This window comes from Polistes dominula, unplaced genomic scaffold, assembly GCF_049000335.1.
Source record: "Polistes dominula isolate Pdom_NZ unplaced genomic scaffold, Pdom_raw_medaka contig_15, whole genome shotgun sequence".
Taxonomy (NCBI): Eukaryota; Metazoa; Arthropoda; class Insecta; order Hymenoptera; family Vespidae; genus Polistes; species Polistes dominula.
In genome coordinates this window covers 9086167-9104306 of record NW_028300915.1, presented here as the reverse complement: position 1 = coordinate 9104306, position 18140 = coordinate 9086167, and the positions used below count along the sequence as shown (strand labels likewise).

Sequence of the window (18140 nt, the reverse complement as noted above, 5' to 3'; positions counted from 1 at the left end):
CGACGATCGCCTTGTAAACCGTTTGCTATATATTGTATAAGAGCTATTTCATCGACATTGCCTTGATTCGCGATTTCTCGCATACTGTAAATGTACTTACGACTACTTTCGTTTGGTTGTTGCCTGCGCTTAAATAATTGCGAATGAATCGTTGCCTGATTTACCTCGGTTTTAAATTCTTTAAGTAAACTACGCTTTAAACTGTTCCATGACTTAATTTCTTTTTCGAAGGTGATGAATTGCCTTGCCGATCCCTTCAGCATACGCTTTCCGTACACAAACTTTTGCAACTCGTTCCAACCCAATACTGCACTGGTATCTTCAAAGTCGTTGATCCACTGATCTACTGGTAGCATATCGTCTCCGCTGAAGTATGATAGGCTGTCTTCTACATCCCTTATGGTGAACGAAGCTAATCGCTGCGTAGTGGCCTCAACCGCTCTTCTGTTGTTTTGTGAATATCTATGCGATCCTTCTTCTCGTTCACTTTCGAATTCGGATTCTTCTTCCTCGTCTTCACTTTCTTTAATCCCCATCGCGTCTTTTAAGCGATCTCTAAGCGTCTGTTTGTTACCCACTGTAGATAATCCTAATTTCTTTACTGCATTCTTTAACTCTATCAACTTCATTGAATCAATCTGTTCACTTGTGTAATTAATTATTTCTTCTTCTTCCTCTTCTTCAGCTACTTTATTTTTACCTTTGCCTTTCTGTTCCGGCTTTCGTCTTCCTCGTGATGTGCCTTCGACGATCGTTTCATCCAACTCTTCACATCCACTCTCTTCTTCTCTCTCCTTTGTTTCATATGTTACCTTAACTTGAGCCATCGTTCTAGCCTCTTTACTTACTTTTAACACTTACTACCGTCTTACTATCTTACTGTTACACCAACACTACCGATTACTATGCAACTTTTAATCTAGCATTCACGCGTGGTCCACTTTTACGCGCAACGCCCTTCTTCAACTTTTCAATCGGATTCACACTGTTGGTAACCGTAACACAACTTTACAACTTAAAACAGCTTTACACGACTTGATATTGCAATCGTGAGACCTATTTTCTTTCTATAATCCCGGCTGCGAGCCCCCAAATGTGGGATTCCCCTTCTCCTGTTAGTCTTCCTAAAGGATATCTAACGAGTAAAAAGGAAAGAATTCCGCGGTGTTATTAATAGGTTGATGTAGAAAGAAAAACCTCTCTTCACGGATATGCAATATATTTAATATAAAGAAGTAAAAATACAGTGATGGTAAAACGCCTTCTTTGCTCGGCTACTAAACGATGACTGCCTCTTGGTTTCTTTTCTTTAATTTACTTCCTTGGGTGACGCTCTTTCTATCGTTATTCGGCTGTTTATATTACATAGTTTATCCTTTGCCTAACTATATCCGATAAGTACTCTCTGGCCCACTCATGCTTAAGTGTTCTCACTCACATTCTCGCACCCCACATATATATCTTATCTTAATATATATAAATTCGTATCACGTTGTTTGTGCGCAATGTACTCCTAAACTACTGAACCAATTTTAATAAAATTTTGCACACTGTGTGCAGTTTCATCCAACTTGTAAGATAGGATAGTTTATATCTCAATTTATAATCGCAATATTATTTTATTGCAAATTATTTGTTTATTAACAAAGAGTCATGATTATCTCTGTTAGTTCGATAAGATTCTAACAGATAGCGGTACAAGGTAATTTGTTGACTGGATTGAGTAAGTATCCAATAGATGGCTCCATGTTAAAAGTACAAACGTTTTATGTAACCTACAATTTATTAGTATAACCACGTGTATTTGGTGCTTGCATAATCGGCCACGTGTTGCTAAGGCTAAATAAGTTAAATTAAGATTATCGTAAACGTAATACAGTGATATTAAATTATTCTTAAATTACTCTGATATTAAATTATTCTACTTGGTTTAGCAATTTTTAGTGCTTTATTGTGCTTTTAGTGCCGTATTAAAACTCTTCTAATAAAATAAATACATGTAAGTATTATCATATCAGGTCACATAATTATATTATTGTTATATCATTATAACAGAAATGAAGCGTTGTAGTCAAAGTATACTTTATTAACGTTAAATTATTCTTTTTAATAGTAACCAATATATGTAAGATTCATTGAATTTAAATAAAAGAAGTATTTATTATAATATAGCAAATACTTAAATACTAATAGTCCGGGAGCTAACAACGTTTTCGAGAGAGAATTGTGGGTAAGCTGATTTTTTGATATGTCGTTCTTCTTGATCTTTCGGTTAGAACCTGCACTACTTGGCTGGCGGTAGGTCTTGCGTTTACTAGTGCGCATCCTACCTGTACAACTTTTCATAAATTTGTCGTTCTAATTCTAGATTTAACAACCGAATAAACACTTGGCAAAGTAATTTTAGGTTTCTGTATACTTAAATAACATAATTTTAAAATTACATGCATACCAAGATACTTTTAATTTTTTATTTAAAAAAATAAAAAATCGCATATGGCAGATATTTAGAAATGAGAAAAGTGCATGGCAATAAAAAATTTATGTTTTATAAATCTATCTAAAGTCAATAAATAGAAAATTAGGCTTCTCAACATTCTTTTAAAATCTAGGATTATTACCTGTACAGGTAAGATCCGCACTAGTAAACGCAAGACCTACCGCCAGCTAAGTAGTGCAGGTTCTAACCGAAAGATCAAGAAGAACGACATATCAAAAAATCAGCTTACCAACAATTATTGTTTTCCCGACGTTGCTAGCTCCCGGACTATAAGGTTTAATATAGAAATCGAAAACAGAAAGTAAGTAATAATAGTTAGAAATCGCAATCACACTCGTATAACACTTACTCACTCACAGCTAGTCACACCGAATCAAGAAGGCGAAGACTGCCTTTTCCACTGTTCTTATATACATATTCACCCCACCAATGGTCCCAATCTTTCTCGAAATCTATAGACTATTCCCAACCGATTAAACAAAGGACTTCTTTCTGATTTGAACCTGATTTGAATCTGAGATGATAACCAATTGAGCTATCCAGGGCCCACCGACCAGTTCCCTTCCACGAATGCTTAATAAGTTTGGCATGAGGGCGTTCGTCCCACATATATATATATATATATATATATATATATAGAGAGAGAGAGAGAGAAAGAAAGTATAGTTTATTTTTTACTTTTTACGAAATTTGTCATGACAAAGAAGGCAAATCGTCGAGTTGTAGAGGCAGAAAGACTATTCGGGTAGGCTGAGTCTACCTACGTTTAAACGGTCTCCTCTAAATGCAAATCGAGTGGGATTACTGAGAAAGGGATGAGCTAGTTTCTCGACACGGCTATAAGGTCCGACCCGTGCTTCTGTGTAAAAGAGAAATGATCGGATAAAAAAGGAAGGAAAAAGAAAGAGTGAGGATAAACTTCGATAAAGAATAAGTAGAAGAAAAAAGAGAGAAAAAAAGGAATAACTAGCATTAAATGTTCAATGACATTTTGATGATCTTGGATTATTACTCTTATACATAGAATAATGACAGGGGTATAGATTGGATCTGACAAATTCTAGTTGCATCAAAGAATAAAGAGCAATTGCATTTGGCAGATTCATCAGTGCATCTACATAAAAAATAAGGTTATAGGAAGTTAGGACGTATTATGCCATATGATTTTTATCTCTATTATTTTTCTTCTATTTTTATTTGAAAAAGATCAGTTACCTCTTTTATAGTTCTAAGAATTACTATGTACATATACTTCATCGATCGAACTCAGATAAATCCAGAAGTGTTGCTTCGTCAAAATTGTTTCTTTTTCCGTTCCTTTTTCTTTTTTATCTTTCTTGTTCAAACTCTTAACCTATTTTTTTGTTGTCATTTTTTTTTTATTTATATATATTTTTCTATCTTTTCGTTCCATCGCTACTAGAACTCGTACTCGTAATTTCGTCTTTTCGAAAGGTATCGCGAATGAATAAACGAACGAACGAAATGCATACTCTACAACAGACATAATCGTTACGTATATATATATATATATATATATATATATATATATACATTGGATTGGGTCGGCGTGTGGAAAGCAAACCCACTCGCGGTAATAAAGCGAACTAGCAGGAAGAGAAAAAGGAGGAGGAAATTTAGCTAGAACCGAGCTTTTTATTACCGACGCTAATTTACCTTCCGCAAAAGTTTCACCAATTTACGAGAACTAACCGTGAGACTACGTCTAAACCCTCCTCACCCTTATTCCATCTACGTCTCTCTCTCCCCTCTCTTATTCTTCTATTCTATCTTTCTCTTTTTCTCTATGTCTGTCTCTGTTTCGTTTCCATCCCCAACCACCCAACCATCACCCCACCTTCTGTCGCCCAGTGCTTCGAGACCTTTTCATTTTTTTTCACTCATTTCTCCCTTTCTCTCTCTTTCTTTTCCATTTCATCTATCTTTATCTACATAGTAGTCCTTTTTCTCCTCCCCTTACTTCCATCTACATTTTTTCCCATCTCGCAAACTCCACTGTCAAAACTTGTACGCGTTCGAATGCACGATCAGTGACCTACTTTTTCTGGCGTCTAGCCCAAAAAAAAAAAGAAATTAAACGAAATTCACGTTTTAGGATCGGTCTAGGAATTTCCATTGACTTCATCGCGATAAGAAACGAGATATTGATTTTCTTTCCTTTTTAATTGAAGTAAACATTGTATTAATTAATTTGAAAATCTGTGATCGTACGATTTTTTAATTATGTTAATTTATTAATTTTCTAATTCTAGTTTTATTTGGATAGAATTAGAGAGTAAAAATAAAATAACAAAAGCGAATAGGATGACCATGTATTTTTTTTCTGTTAGAATAGTCAGACTACAATAATATGACACGTATAAGAGAAACTGACTTTTTCAATCGCACCATTGCACACCGACGAACGTTTCCATCGAACATACAGTTTGAAAAAAAGGAATGGAGGCTTGTACGAGGATAGAGGAGGAGGAAGAGGACGTAGGTGGGAAATACGAGGCTCAGAGTGATCGCATCGCGTGGATGAGATGTACGCTTCGTGTTTTGTCAACGAAACATCGAACAAACGTACGAGAGTAGTGCCTACAAAAGACCCAACGCCCGTACAATGCGGAGATGCGAATTCCTTCTAATTGCTGCTGTTTCGAGTATTTTCCTCTTTGCCAAAGCGAGAAAGAGAGAATGAGAGAAAAAGAGAAAGAGAGTTTCCGAATGCGGGGCAAGCGTGTATTCAGGCCGATCGGTTAAATTCAACGTTGAGAGATAACACGATGTAGAAGTCCGTAAACTCTGGGATTTTAGAAAAGTACTACCGTTTGTTCGACTATCGCATGAACGATTTATCGATTTTTCCATTTCCAAACTTTTTTGAGTTAATCACTTTACGGGGAGCGGATATTGAACGAATCGAGAAATACATACAAGATATACATATACATATATATTAATCTATCCACCTTGCGATCTCCATCCTGAACGCATTAAAAAGATGTTTTCTTCGTATTCAATGATAATCCGATTTGTCGAATCTTCTTTATGCTAGTTGAATGATCGTGCGTGGAATGCGAATGATGATATCTATTTGTATGTATTCAGCTAGATTTACTTGCATATACATATGTATATACATATATGTACACATATGTAGGAGAAAGGTAGGCTAATAAATTCTACAGAGAGATGTGTCCACTTAAGAGAGGGTCAGAGGTCTGTTAATTCATCGAGGCTTGAATACTTGCGTCAGCTTTTGAATTGGAATTCTGATCACTCGTATATACTTATGTATATTGCATACATTGCATACATTTTTAAGTAATCTAAAAAATAATTCTTGTTATTTTTCAAAGTAATTATAAAAAGGTAAAATGTAGGTAAAAATCAAAATTTCATTCGTACCAAGTTCGATTTTATTTGTCGATTGAATTACTCACGCGAGACGGTGGTAAAAAAATCGATCTGGATTGCGTCGTTGAGCTTAAGTACCCTGGCCGATTTCTGAATTTAGACAAAAGGAAATATACGTAAGTTGGGTATATATAGCTTGACTGTATCGTATTTTATTAAACATTGTAGAGCGGAAGTTGAAATCAATAAGAAGATGAACGTCAACATTTTCACGACAGTTCATCGGCCTTTTGTAACCTGATATAACCCGAAACATGTGTACATATGTATATACATATATGTTAAACTTTAATTTGTGAAATTTGTTAATTCGTGACATAACTCGACTTCGAAAAAGACTGCGAATGAGTATGAAAATAACACAATACATTGGACGTAAAGGAAAATCAATGTGTTTACAAATCCAATGTAAAGATTTTTAATAAGAAAACAAAAACAATATATAGATATCTAATATAGATCCCGATTGAGGGATCAAGATATGTACACATAAACAAAACGTTAAACTACCGAGATAACGTTCTTTCGATTAGCTTAAACTCTATTCACTTCTTCACCTCTTACATTAGTCGTCGTTCTTCTCGGCTTCTGACGAGACGTGTTTATATATGTTTCCGTTTTACGTATTAAGTGTTTTATATTCACTTTTCTTAACGATGCTTTAAGCAATAATATTTCAATAATAAATCATGTCAGATGTTTTTATCTTATATATGATGCTAACATATATATATTTTATCGGCAAAATTTGAAATCCAGCATTATATAGAATACCTTGGTATTATATGCAATGCCTAGGGAAAGTATGTAACAATTTTTTATATTTCATACATAACCTAAATTCGCGAAATATTTGCGATCGATGAAAACAATCAAAATTAAATTTAAAAGCGGACTATTTCAGTCAACAGAATTAAGTCCTTTTCCCATGTTTCGGTGTCCAAGCAAGATGAATCTTAATTATATTTCACATTTATATATTAATTACTACATAGAATTAAACCTTGATTTCTTTCGTTCACTGGTACTTACAATACATAAATTGTAACATTCTTACGAGCTCAAATACGGTAAATAAATAATAAATTAAACGTTAACAAAAGAAGAAAAGTGAGGGTTAGAAGTGTGTTATAAAAAAGAAGAAAGTGATAACGAATTTAGGTAATATTCATTAAATAGATAAATTCAATGACTTGAAAAGTCCAAATGAAGAGATTCTCGATATATAATTCGATACAATGATGTATGGGGATATGTAAACAGTTATAAAATAATACCAATAGAAAATAATGCAGCGTGGACGACGAATGATGAAAATATACAAGATATTGTAACAATGAGTATGCAATCAGATTAATTATATAAAGCATGCTAATATTTCTTTAAAAAAATGTAGGAAAAATGAAATAATGTACATATATGAATTATCTTAATAGAAAAAATTCTTCTGCGCATATGTATATATAAATGTAGATTTCGTTTCTGTCTAATCGGTAATCTCCAAAAGTACTTTACCGATTGTCTTGAAATGTTGACACAACGTTAAATTCGCATACAGCTACGTTTTTATTACATTAATTTATTTATAAAATAATTATTTAATTTTTTAAGAATAATTTTTTATATGGCTAAGGATTTCAGTGAGTTCTCGGTACATTTGAGCCTATGTAAATATGTTCACACGGAACATTTTAACATATGTGAGGGTGAGAGAAAAACTAAAGAGTGCGTATGAGTGTGTGTAGGAATATTTCTAAAAGTTTCAATAGACATCGGAAAAATGCTCTTTTTTGGTGCGTGCGGCGATATGACTGTGAGTGTGTGCGTAAGAGTGTTTCGACTGAAAAGAAAGCAAGCGTTTTTTATTTGTAAGATAACACTCCCTAATGTGGTCATTTTGTGTATGTATGAATGCGCTGAAGTCTTTGGAACACTCTTGATACAGAAGTTTAAGAAAGATCCAGTCTTTAATTTATCGGAAATGATCTAAGGGCTTCGAGAAAGAATGCAGGAAGTAACGAAAAAGGTGGAGTTAATAAGTATGTATATTATGACAACGAAGGGAACCAGTGATTGCCTTCTTGATTCAGTGCAGTTTAACGACGAGTCTATTACGAGTATATTAAAGCTGTCTGATTTTTCAATATTTATGTTCAATTTTTATTTCCATTTAATTGAATATTTCTAATATTTAATTTTGTGTTAATTGTATTGAAATTGCGTTTAATTATTTTTTATTGTCTTATAAAGGGGGAGGGGGAAAGTTAGGTTATCTTCTACAGGAAAAATGTCGCTTATATATCTTTTCATCTAGAGAAAGATTAAGGTTTCTATAAAGGACCGGGAAGACAGAAATCGAGTTCGTTTCGGAGGAGGGAGGTGTAACGTTTTAGAAACTTATGATTTCTCTTTTTTTTCTTTTCAATTTAATCGGACTGATTGTGAGCCACAGCAACGCGTGGCGGAGCACAGCTAGTATATAATATAATCCCATGAGCAAGCGTATTTTTCAAACGTCTTAATATAGGTTGATTTTAGTATTTCTAAATATTTAATTTTTTCTTAAATAGAAGATCAAGTTATATAATACTTATGTCTAATACAAGAATTGTTGTCTCGTTAACTTTTACCTGATGATGTATTTAGTGGGGGAATAACTAATGATGTCTTGTCTCTAGGATCCTGATATTTAAATCAGGACTTATTTAATTTTTTTATGTAAAAAGAATACTAAATACATATAATATTGAAGATTTAAGAATATTAATAAATAATTTTTGTGTTTAAAAAACAAAAGATGTTTATTATTAACATGTTGACTGCTGCGCATATTTCACGTGATTTGCCTGTGAAACCTATGTGAATTCTATATTATGAGATGCATATTTTGTTACAATCTTTTTTACAACTGATAGAAGTCATCTCACCCCAGAGGCCTTGTAGACTATTTTTGTGATTATCATTTTATTCAAACTGTTCAAAAATGTTAGTAGATTAGAATTTATGGAAATCTGTAGTTGATTTGTCTGATCAAATTACTGCTTATAGTTTACTACTGCGGAAAACTATAAAATGTTATTGGAAATTGGCAAAATAGCTTTTATTGATTAATTATGTTGTCAATTAAATGGTGTTATAAAAATAAGTAACTATAAAAAAAATTTTTAATCCCCGTTTCCAGGATGAAACGATGAAAGATTTGTTTAGTGAAATGTTCTGATAATGAATATTGTATTTTATCAAGCAATTACGTACAAAAAAAATGTCGTTACATGTCATTCATATTTTCCTTGTATTAATAAAATTATTTTTGCATTTTCTGTATCTCATTATTTTCTTCAAACCTTTATAAAAACAATGATATTATTTAAAAATTATACAGTATCGATATTTACTCTAATTATGCATTTTTACTATTGGTCGTGTTAAGGTCACCGATAAAGCGCCATGCAGGTCACCCATCACTTACACGGCAATCAACCTGTTAAAGACTGTATTGATAAATTTAAAAATGAGATTTTAAATGAAACAATATTTTATTCAGGTTTTTGTGACTTAACGTTATCAGCTAAAGGTTAATAAAATATATTCGTGAAAGCATAGTTGAAATTATTTTTCAACGTTAGATAATAGGAAAAGTAGAATAAGAAGAAAGGTAAAAAATGAAGGAAAAGTAGAAACCATATCGTGGCTCATTGTGGATCAGAAACCTACTTGCTAACAAAAGGAACGTTAAATTTGAAGGTGGGAGAAGACTTTGTACGCAAATAATGACGAGTTTTTCATCGCTCGAGGCAGCCTTATCTTTTGCAACACCGATTCTTCTTTCTCTCTCTCTCTCTCTCTCTCTCTCTCTCTCTCTCTCTCTCTCTCTATTAATATTTCTATCTCTCTTGAGCTAATACCTTCCTTTTACGCGACTTGTACGCGTGCATAGATTATAGCCGGAAATGAAGAAAAGCATATTTCACTTTTTTTTTCTTTTACTTTTTTATTTTAATTTTTTTTCGGCGACATCCGTACAAATTTTTAATAGCGAGTATAATAAAAAGAAAAAAGGATGAAGAAAGAAAAAGAGAAAAAGAAATAAAATTTCATTTTACCAGAACAACGAGATTGATTTTCTAATCAATATTGCTTTTTTTCTTTTTTTTCTGTTTCTCTCTTTTATTTTCTTCGTTTATCTATAACACTCGAGAATCACCGTTATAGAATAAAAAAAAATTAATTTTTTTCCTAAATTCTGAGAAATAAAGCAAATGTAGATTTCTTCGAAAAAGGTAAAATAATAGGAGAATAGCTTATTCAGAAAGAGAAGTTGCAGGAACGAAGGAAAGGGGGAAAAAGGAAAATCGGATTATACGTCTACTGTTATTTAGACTTTTGCCAAAGAGTCGAGAAGAGTGTTACACCAACCGGAAATAATTAAATCAGTCTAAGCTATATTAATAATCGTATTTTGAAAACAATACACATTCCTCTTGCTATCTTCGAAGTCAGAACTTTCACAAGTTCTTTGAAGTAACGGAAAATAAAAAGAAAAAGGATGAGGTAGGGATTGATCTTAAATTCTCGAGATTATTAAATCAATTAGGATATTTGGATGAATAATGGTCTACTGATAAGGTAACTTAAGCTATCCTTTATTTAATATATCATCGTTAAGTTATTTTCGTTGAAAAGAAAGGTGGTGAGAGAAGGGGGAGAGGGGAATGGTGAGGGGTAGAACAGCCATCGAGAAATCGTCTTTTTAAAAAGAAACTTCTTCTCGAAGCCTATGAGAAAGTGTGCACGCGTTACATAGCGTTAGAGCATTAAACTTTTTTAAAACTCGTACAATGTTAGGAAGAAGGAGAGAGAGAAAAATAATTACTGGGGCTAGAGCATTTAAAGACAAGAGTTGCTGCCGTTTTGTAACTTTCTCCGTTTGTATACGAGGAGCAAACAACGAAAGAGCAACCGTAAAATCGTTCTATAATTCTTCGTTAACGTTGTTTTGTTTCAACTTGAGAGAACGTTATTCAATGAGAAAAAGAGAGACAGAGAGGGGAGTTCGGCAAGTTCGTCAAAGCGCCTGAAGCAATGAAGTAAACGAATGAGAAGATTTATGTATAGAGAAGGAGAAGGAAGAGGAAGAGAAATACGAGAAGGAGAAGGAGTAGGAGGAAGACGAGGATAAAGAGGTAGAGATGAAGGAGGAAATGGAAGAGCAAAAGACGAGGAAGTGAAGGGAAAATGGGATGGGTGGTAGGTTTGGCTAAGAAGCAACAAAGTACCGTAATTCAATAATCGACGCTATCCACCGCCGCGTAAAGTACGTTAATCCGATGCTTCATCTCCATGGAAGTAATTGAGAACGGATTCTGAAAGTTTTGGTTAAAATATAGGAAGAGAGAGGTAGAGAGATAGAGGGATGAAAGAGTAAGTATCTTAAAGTAGAATTGATTCACGCTTGTCCAATTGTTTATTTTTCTCATTGTCAGTCTAAATATCGACTAGTACTACTTGTTTACAATCAAATTTACAAAGTTAATCATTTCTCAATTGGTATTATTTCGAGATTTGATAGTATTCGTATAGGAAAAGAATTGATTCGATTAAGGCAAACTACATTATAGAGAAATTAGAATCTAACAATAAGTGAAATTGGGATTAAAGCGAAGGAAACGGACATAGAGAATGGGGTTTCCGGCACTCGACTAAACCTCTTGTGCTACATTAACGTCCTATGAGCTTGCTTGAATCTCTCTTGTTCTCTCTTTCTCTCTGTTGAAGATACTAAAGCATCGTAGATAGCAGATGACGCTCTTGGGATGTACCGGGATGTTAATTTAACTATTACTTATACTATTCAGCAACAGAGAGCTACACCTGAGAGAAGTTTGATCGCCCCTCGTAAGGTCGACAAAGTTACATCTTTGTAGCTTCAAACGGAAGTGCATCTTTCTCTCTCTCTCTCTCTTTATCTATCTCTCACTTCTCGTTTCCTTTCTTCCTTCCTACTATCAATCCTTCCTTCCTTCCTTATTGCATACCTCCTTGCCTACTTGCTTGCTTGCTAGTTTGCCTCCTTACTTTCTTCCTTATTTGCCTGCAAGCCTTTCCTATGGGCGCGAATATTCGATCGATTTCTCGTTACTTGTCCTTAACGTACAATCCCCTTGTAATCCTGTATTAGTGGGTAAGACACGTCGTGATTCTCAACGTAAATCGGGCCAGCTTTTCACGAGTACCGAAGCTCAAACAGCTCTTCGTTGATCTAACAATGTTAAATCTATATAGTAAACGTATCTTTCGTTTTAAGTTTTATTGTATCAAGAATTTATAGTAAGTCGGCTTTTATAATGCATGATTATTAAGAATTTATACCTAATAACTCGCCTACTTTTATCATGCTGGCTTTTAACTTAATTTTTTCATTATTATCTTAGTAAGTTTCTTGTATTATTAATGAAATGAATTTAAAGAATTTATTAAGTATATGTGGACGAGGTCCTCTTCCCAGATAGACAGTCATGGGCAGAGGACCCAAATCATTTATTGGCACCCGCAGGGCCCGTCTGGTATACAGATGGGGCTAAAGCGGGTTCCAACGCGGGAGCAGGGGTCTGGTCTGGAGGGCCTAGGACTGAATTGTCCTACACCCTAACCGGTACCGCCTCTGTTCACAGTATCCTCGAAAGGGGGTACTATGGCAAACATATCTACATTTGTAGTGACAGTCACACTGCGCTCAGACTTGTACACAGCACCGTGGTCAAGTCGGGGCTGGTGAAGGACTGTGTAGACTTGTTAATACGGCTAGGCAGTGTCAACAGAGTAAGGTTGCTCTGGGTGCCGGGTCATAGTGGCGTTCAGGGCAACGAAAAGGCGCACGAGCTTGCCAGACTTGGAGCTTCACGGCACGATCTGGAAAGCCAATGCCACATCAGCGTGTCATAGGGGCTCATGCGGTGGAGGTCTAAGAAGTGGGCTACGGACCGCTTCAGGGATCTCTGGGTGATGGCATGAGGCACACGAAGGCTCTGTTTTCAGGGCCTTCGGAGGTGCTAGGTACCGAGCTGATCAACCTGGACCGAGCCCAATTGAGGCTGGTGGTGGGATTGGTCACCGGGCACTGGCACCTTAAAAAGCACCTTACGCGACTGGGCCTTGCACAAGACTCGGTCTGCGGTAGGTGTGGCGAAGGAGAGGATACCCCCCTCCATCTCATAACCCAATGGGTTGGGCTCGCGGACGTCAGAAATGATGTCCTTGGGACCACCGACAACAACTTCGACCTAGTGGGCTCAGGGGCGGCCAGACTCCTGCGCTTTGCAAGGGAGTCGGGTCTGCCTGCGGGACCGCTATGGTCATAGGTTTTTCCCCGCAGGGGACCCGGGTACAATGGTCCAGAGACTGAGCGCCCGGGTAAACAAACCTCAAGAAAAAAAAAAAAGTATATGTGGGGTTCAGAAAGAAATAATAAAATATGTTATGACCAAATTTCTCGACTAAGAGTCCTCTGGCAATTTGTATATGCTATGAAGTGGAGTATAAAGGGTTAGGTTAAGGTGTAAAATAAAACACGTGATTGAGCCAATCAAAGAAACAATGCCTTTTTTTATTGGCTCGTCAGGGAAAAACCTTGCGGCCTAAAAACCCTGGATGATATATGATTATACAATAAGAGTGCACCACGTGGTGTTACCACGTGGGAAAATACCGTCGATGGGAAATATATATATATATTGGAAAGATCTCACCTCTCGCACTTTTCAAGTATAGCGATCACAACCTTAAGGGTTGTGATGTTGAATGGGCTCATTTTCACGAGTCTTGAAGATTAGGATATTCTCTTCGTTATCCTTTGTGAATTCTTAAAGCATTTGTCCAATATGACCTGTATAATCCTTGAAGATGTGTAGTCGTAGGTGTCCGGTGAAGAAGTAGGATGAATGTCCCTTTGTACTGGCCCAGCAGGGCGTATGCACTAGGGGATTGAGAAGTGGGGATGCGAGAGGTGGGGGTAAATAGAGGAGCGCTTCGATAGTTACTGATCAACTATCAACTATCGATGCTCACAATGAGTATCGATCTAGAATCTTAATCTTAGTCGATGGAAACGAACGCGCGCGAATTTCGAATGCCGCTAATTACCGTACGATCCTTTCGGATCGTACAAAATATATATATATATCTTGTGAGGTTCAAAAAAAAAAATAAAATAATAGTTTATTTAATGCGTTAATTATTATGTCGAGCAGTATTTACAAATGTTTACAAAAAGTGAAGTTGGTGGAAAATAGAGAGTACAAAAGAGTTATAAAATAAGATTGACTGACAGATTGGCTGACTTACTGACTGATTATATGTATAATAGACAATGGACTAGTTAATACAGACAAATAAAAGTTAGACAGACAAATAGACGCTTTGTTATTTTCTTTCACATATTTATATCCAAAATGAGCTACACCTTTTTGGAGAGGGAAGGAAATATATGAATCTTTTTGCCAATAGTAAAAGGGTCCACCACCATAGTCCACTGATGGGAACCGCTTATGTTTTTGGTAAAGATCGTAGCGGAAATTATGCATAAAGGAATTTTGTCTAGAATAAGGAATATCATTTCTCTTTATGGTGTCGCATGTGTTTACATAGGAATCCAAGACCACTCGAAGAGCCCAACACTGTACTAAGGTTTTCGTCGCACCAATATGTTTCGATGATTGTTGAGTTTATTTGGAAATTTATTGCCCTTCAGTATATTTCTCTTAATTTCTGAGTGGAGTTTTCTTTAACTAAGATCGAAAGCGTATTCAAACAGAAAATAAAATATAAAGGAAAAACCTAAATATAAGACATATCGTCTACATGTAACATTTTATAATATCTTTCTGTTTTTGAAGTGAAAACTTCTTTAAAATGGGAGTGATCTGAAAAGTAAATAAACGCGGTCTGTAGGAAACGGAGCTATGTAACGAAGCTATTAAACGGCTGCTATACTAAATAATGAGAGAAAAAAAGACAAACATATAGGATTTAGCCTGCCAGAAAATGAGACGGAATATAGCTATACAGTTTTTCCTATTCTTGGTCTCCTCTTTATGCTATGCTTCGTAGTTATTGTTCCTGGTTGTATATGTGTGTGTTTGTGTGCGACTGCATACTACAAAGCGTGGACACATATTCTTTCGATAGTCGAAATGTTTGTAGGTAGGAGCGATAGAAGGGTAGAAGAATAAATAGAGATAAGCACGTAGGTATGCGACAAAAGTATAAGGTCCAAACTAACCGACGGTCGAAATAAAGAAAGAAGGTGCGTGGTCTGTTTTTATTTTACCAAAAACGTGGTATTTCTTTTCTATGTAAAAATGTTTCTATTTTATTGAAAAATTAATATTAAATTATTTATTTCACAAATATTGTAATTAACAATTATGAAATATATAGAATATAATAATTGTATTGTCTGCAATATTTTGCAAAAAAATGAAATGATTATCAGATACATCAGAGAAAAAAATTAAACAACATTGTAGAATATTTTTCTTATAAATATCCAAAGACATGTTTTTTAATTATAATGTTTGCATATTTAGGAAATTTATACTAATTTTTCAATAAAATAGAAAAGTTTTTAAATAAAAGAAACTAAACACATGACAAAACAAATAAACCTTACTTTGTATTTCCATTAAAAATAAAATAAAATAACTTATTTTACAAATATAGAAAAAAAATAGAAAATAAATTTTTAAAAAAATTTTTAATATTATAAAATAAAACAACGAAAATAGAAATAGATTTTTAAATCGTTGTAATTCAAAACCCGATGAAACGAAAAAAATACGACCACAATTGTTCCCTTCTTTAATAGCATCTACAGTTATTAGTTGCAACACAAAAAGAAATACTTGTGTATGCTAACCCATGATAAAAATATCTCACATTCACAGAACGTGTGAAAAGTGTAAGAGAAAAAAAATTCATCTACCTGAGTTTCAAAAAAATACATATTATATTTACTTGGATTCGGACGGTGTATCTTTCTGTCGATAAATATTCTTCAATTTTCGCCTCTATCTATGGCTATCGCATTCAGTATTCCATCTTGATGGATAGAATTTTGAAAATATTAGTGTTTGTCAGCTACCTACACCCCAAGGTCGGTTCCTTATCATTTTTTTTTTTTTTTTTATATGAGAGTTTATTTGCAATCTATTACAAAGTAACAATAAGCAAATTTGTTGGTAAAAATAGAATAGTACAAGAATAACATGCAGGTATTTCGCTCAATAGCTAATACCTTCTTAATATTAATATCACATGTATATCTTAATGTAACAAAAATATAATATTATATATTTAACCTTAACTCAGACTACTTGAAATATACTTAAAATCTAGTTATATTGTCTATCGGTTTGAATCTTTTTAGGCGGCGTAAATCGTGAACTTCGTTAAGCAGTTCATTAGCTAAGGTATTAGGGTGGAATTGGAGTTTTTCAGAGTACTTAGTAGTAGAGTTTTTAACAACTGACTTGACAGAGGGTATTTCAAGATCCTTAGAAATGTTTTTGTTAGTGACATACCATGGAGAGTTTGTTATAATGCGAAGTGTCTTTGATTGGAATCTTTCAAGGATTTCAATATTAGAGTTGGCAGATGAGCCCCAGAGTTGGATACCATAGGTCCAGATGGGTTTCAAAATACTTTTGTATATTATAACCTTACTATTGAGAGAAAGTTTGGAGTTTGGACCTAATAGCCAGTAGTGTTTCCTAAGTTGTAAGCCAAGTTGCTTCCTCTTTTGCCAAATGTGGTGTTTCCAGTTTAATTTACTGTCTAAGTGCATTCCTAGATATTTCACTGAATCTGATTGGGGAATTTGTATGCTATTAATTGATACTGGAGCACATGTTTGTTTTCTGAGTGTGAAAGTAATGTGCACCGATTTCGTTTCATTAATACGAATTCTCCATTTTTTTAGCCATAATTGTATACCGTACAAATTTTCTTGAACCAGGTTTGAAGCTAGTGTTGGGTTGGAGTGAGAAGCCATGATTGCAGTGTCATCTGCATAAGTAGCGGTGGTTGTTTGTTCATTCGTTGGTAGATCTGCCGTTTATAACGTATATAAAACTGGTCCAAGGACACTTCCTTGTGGGACGCCTGACCTGATAGGATGTAGTTTGCTAAATGTATCATTTTGTTTAACAATAAAGTATCTATTATCAAGATATGACTTTAATAATTGGAACATACAGAAGGGTAGTGCTTTTTTAAGTTTGTATAATAAGCCTGGGTGCCATACTTTATCAAAGGCTTGAGTGACGTCCAGAAAGACAGCCGAGCAATACTTTTTTTCCTCAAGACTTAAGCTTATTTGACGGACTAGTCTGTGTACCTGCTCTATCGTAGCGTGCTTATTCCTGAACCCAAATTGATGTGCAGGTATGAGCTGATTCACAGCTAAATGTGCATTAAGTCTTTTGACAAGTAGCTTTTCTAGTACTTTCGATAAATGTGAAAGCAAACTAATAGGCCTATATGAGGTAACATGTTGAGGGTCTTTACCTAATACCTTTCTATTAGGTATTAATAGAATATATAAAGGTATTAGTCTAATACTAATACCTTTCGTATTAGGATAATTTGGGCTATTTTCCATTGTATAGGAAAGTAGTTAAGACGAAGAATAGCATTAAATATTATTGTAAGAAATCTTATGCATCTATCAGGTAGTTCACGCAGTAGTTTACCAGTAATCAGATCAATACCCGGAGCCTTCTTAATACTGATTTCTTGGTGTATTACCAGACTGATTTCGCTTGCTCTAAACGGTTTATGGGGGCTAGACAAATCTTCTGTTGCATACAGATACGTATGTACTTCCTCTTCTTCTTCGGCCGATACCTCTTGTGGAAAGGGTTGAAAAACTTCTTTGAGATGGTTTGCAAAAGCCGCTGCCTTTTCCGCATCACTCCTTGCTCATTTGTTGTTATCGATTTTGATGGGTGGTACACTGATTTGAGGATTTTTTATTTTCTTCGTGGCTTTCCAGAGAGAATAGTCTGTTTCTTTAGTTGGAGCTTATTTTTGAACATAGTTTTGGATAGTTAATTCTCTTTCTTCCAGGAGCAATTTCTTCAGTCTTCTTGTAGCTCTGTTAAGTCTGGTTTTATTAACGGGATTTCTGGACTGTTGCCACTGTTTTCTAAGTTTTCTTTTC

The 18140-nt window shown here is 34.7% G+C and overlaps 2 protein-coding genes across 6 annotated transcripts in view; one reads left to right on the top strand and one right to left on the bottom strand.

Annotated features, from left to right (window-relative positions):
* sfl (N-deacetylase and N-sulfotransferase sfl) overlaps window positions 1-18140 on the bottom strand; it is a 500037-nt gene that overhangs the window by 312328 nt on the left and 169569 nt on the right. The window contains exon 4 of one of the 5 annotated variants that reach the window (XM_089170139.1): window positions 5950-6013. The exons of the other annotated variants lie outside the window; for them this stretch is intronic. The gene's annotated coding sequence lies outside the window, so the exon portion shown is untranslated. The remainder of the gene's footprint in view (window positions 1-5949; window positions 6014-18140) is intronic. 5 annotated transcript variants of the gene reach the window in all.
* Window positions 11737-12865, top strand: LOC149033247 (uncharacterized). The gene is made up of 2 exons (XM_089170131.1): window positions 11737-11818; window positions 12429-12865. The coding sequence occupies exons 1-2, from the start codon at window positions 11737-11739 to the stop codon at window positions 12863-12865; spliced, it is 519 nt and encodes a 172-aa protein (XP_089026257.1).

Bases quoted from the DNA above. Each gene is read 5' to 3' on its own strand.
- LOC149033247 (XM_089170131.1), top strand. From the start codon at position 11,737: ATGTACCGGGATGTTAATTTAACTATTACTTATACTATTCAGCAACAG. The intron at 11,819-12,428 runs GTAAGGTCGACA...TCCTCTTCCCAG, and splicing joins GAGAAGTTTGATCGCCCCTC to ATAGACAGTCATGGGCAGAG.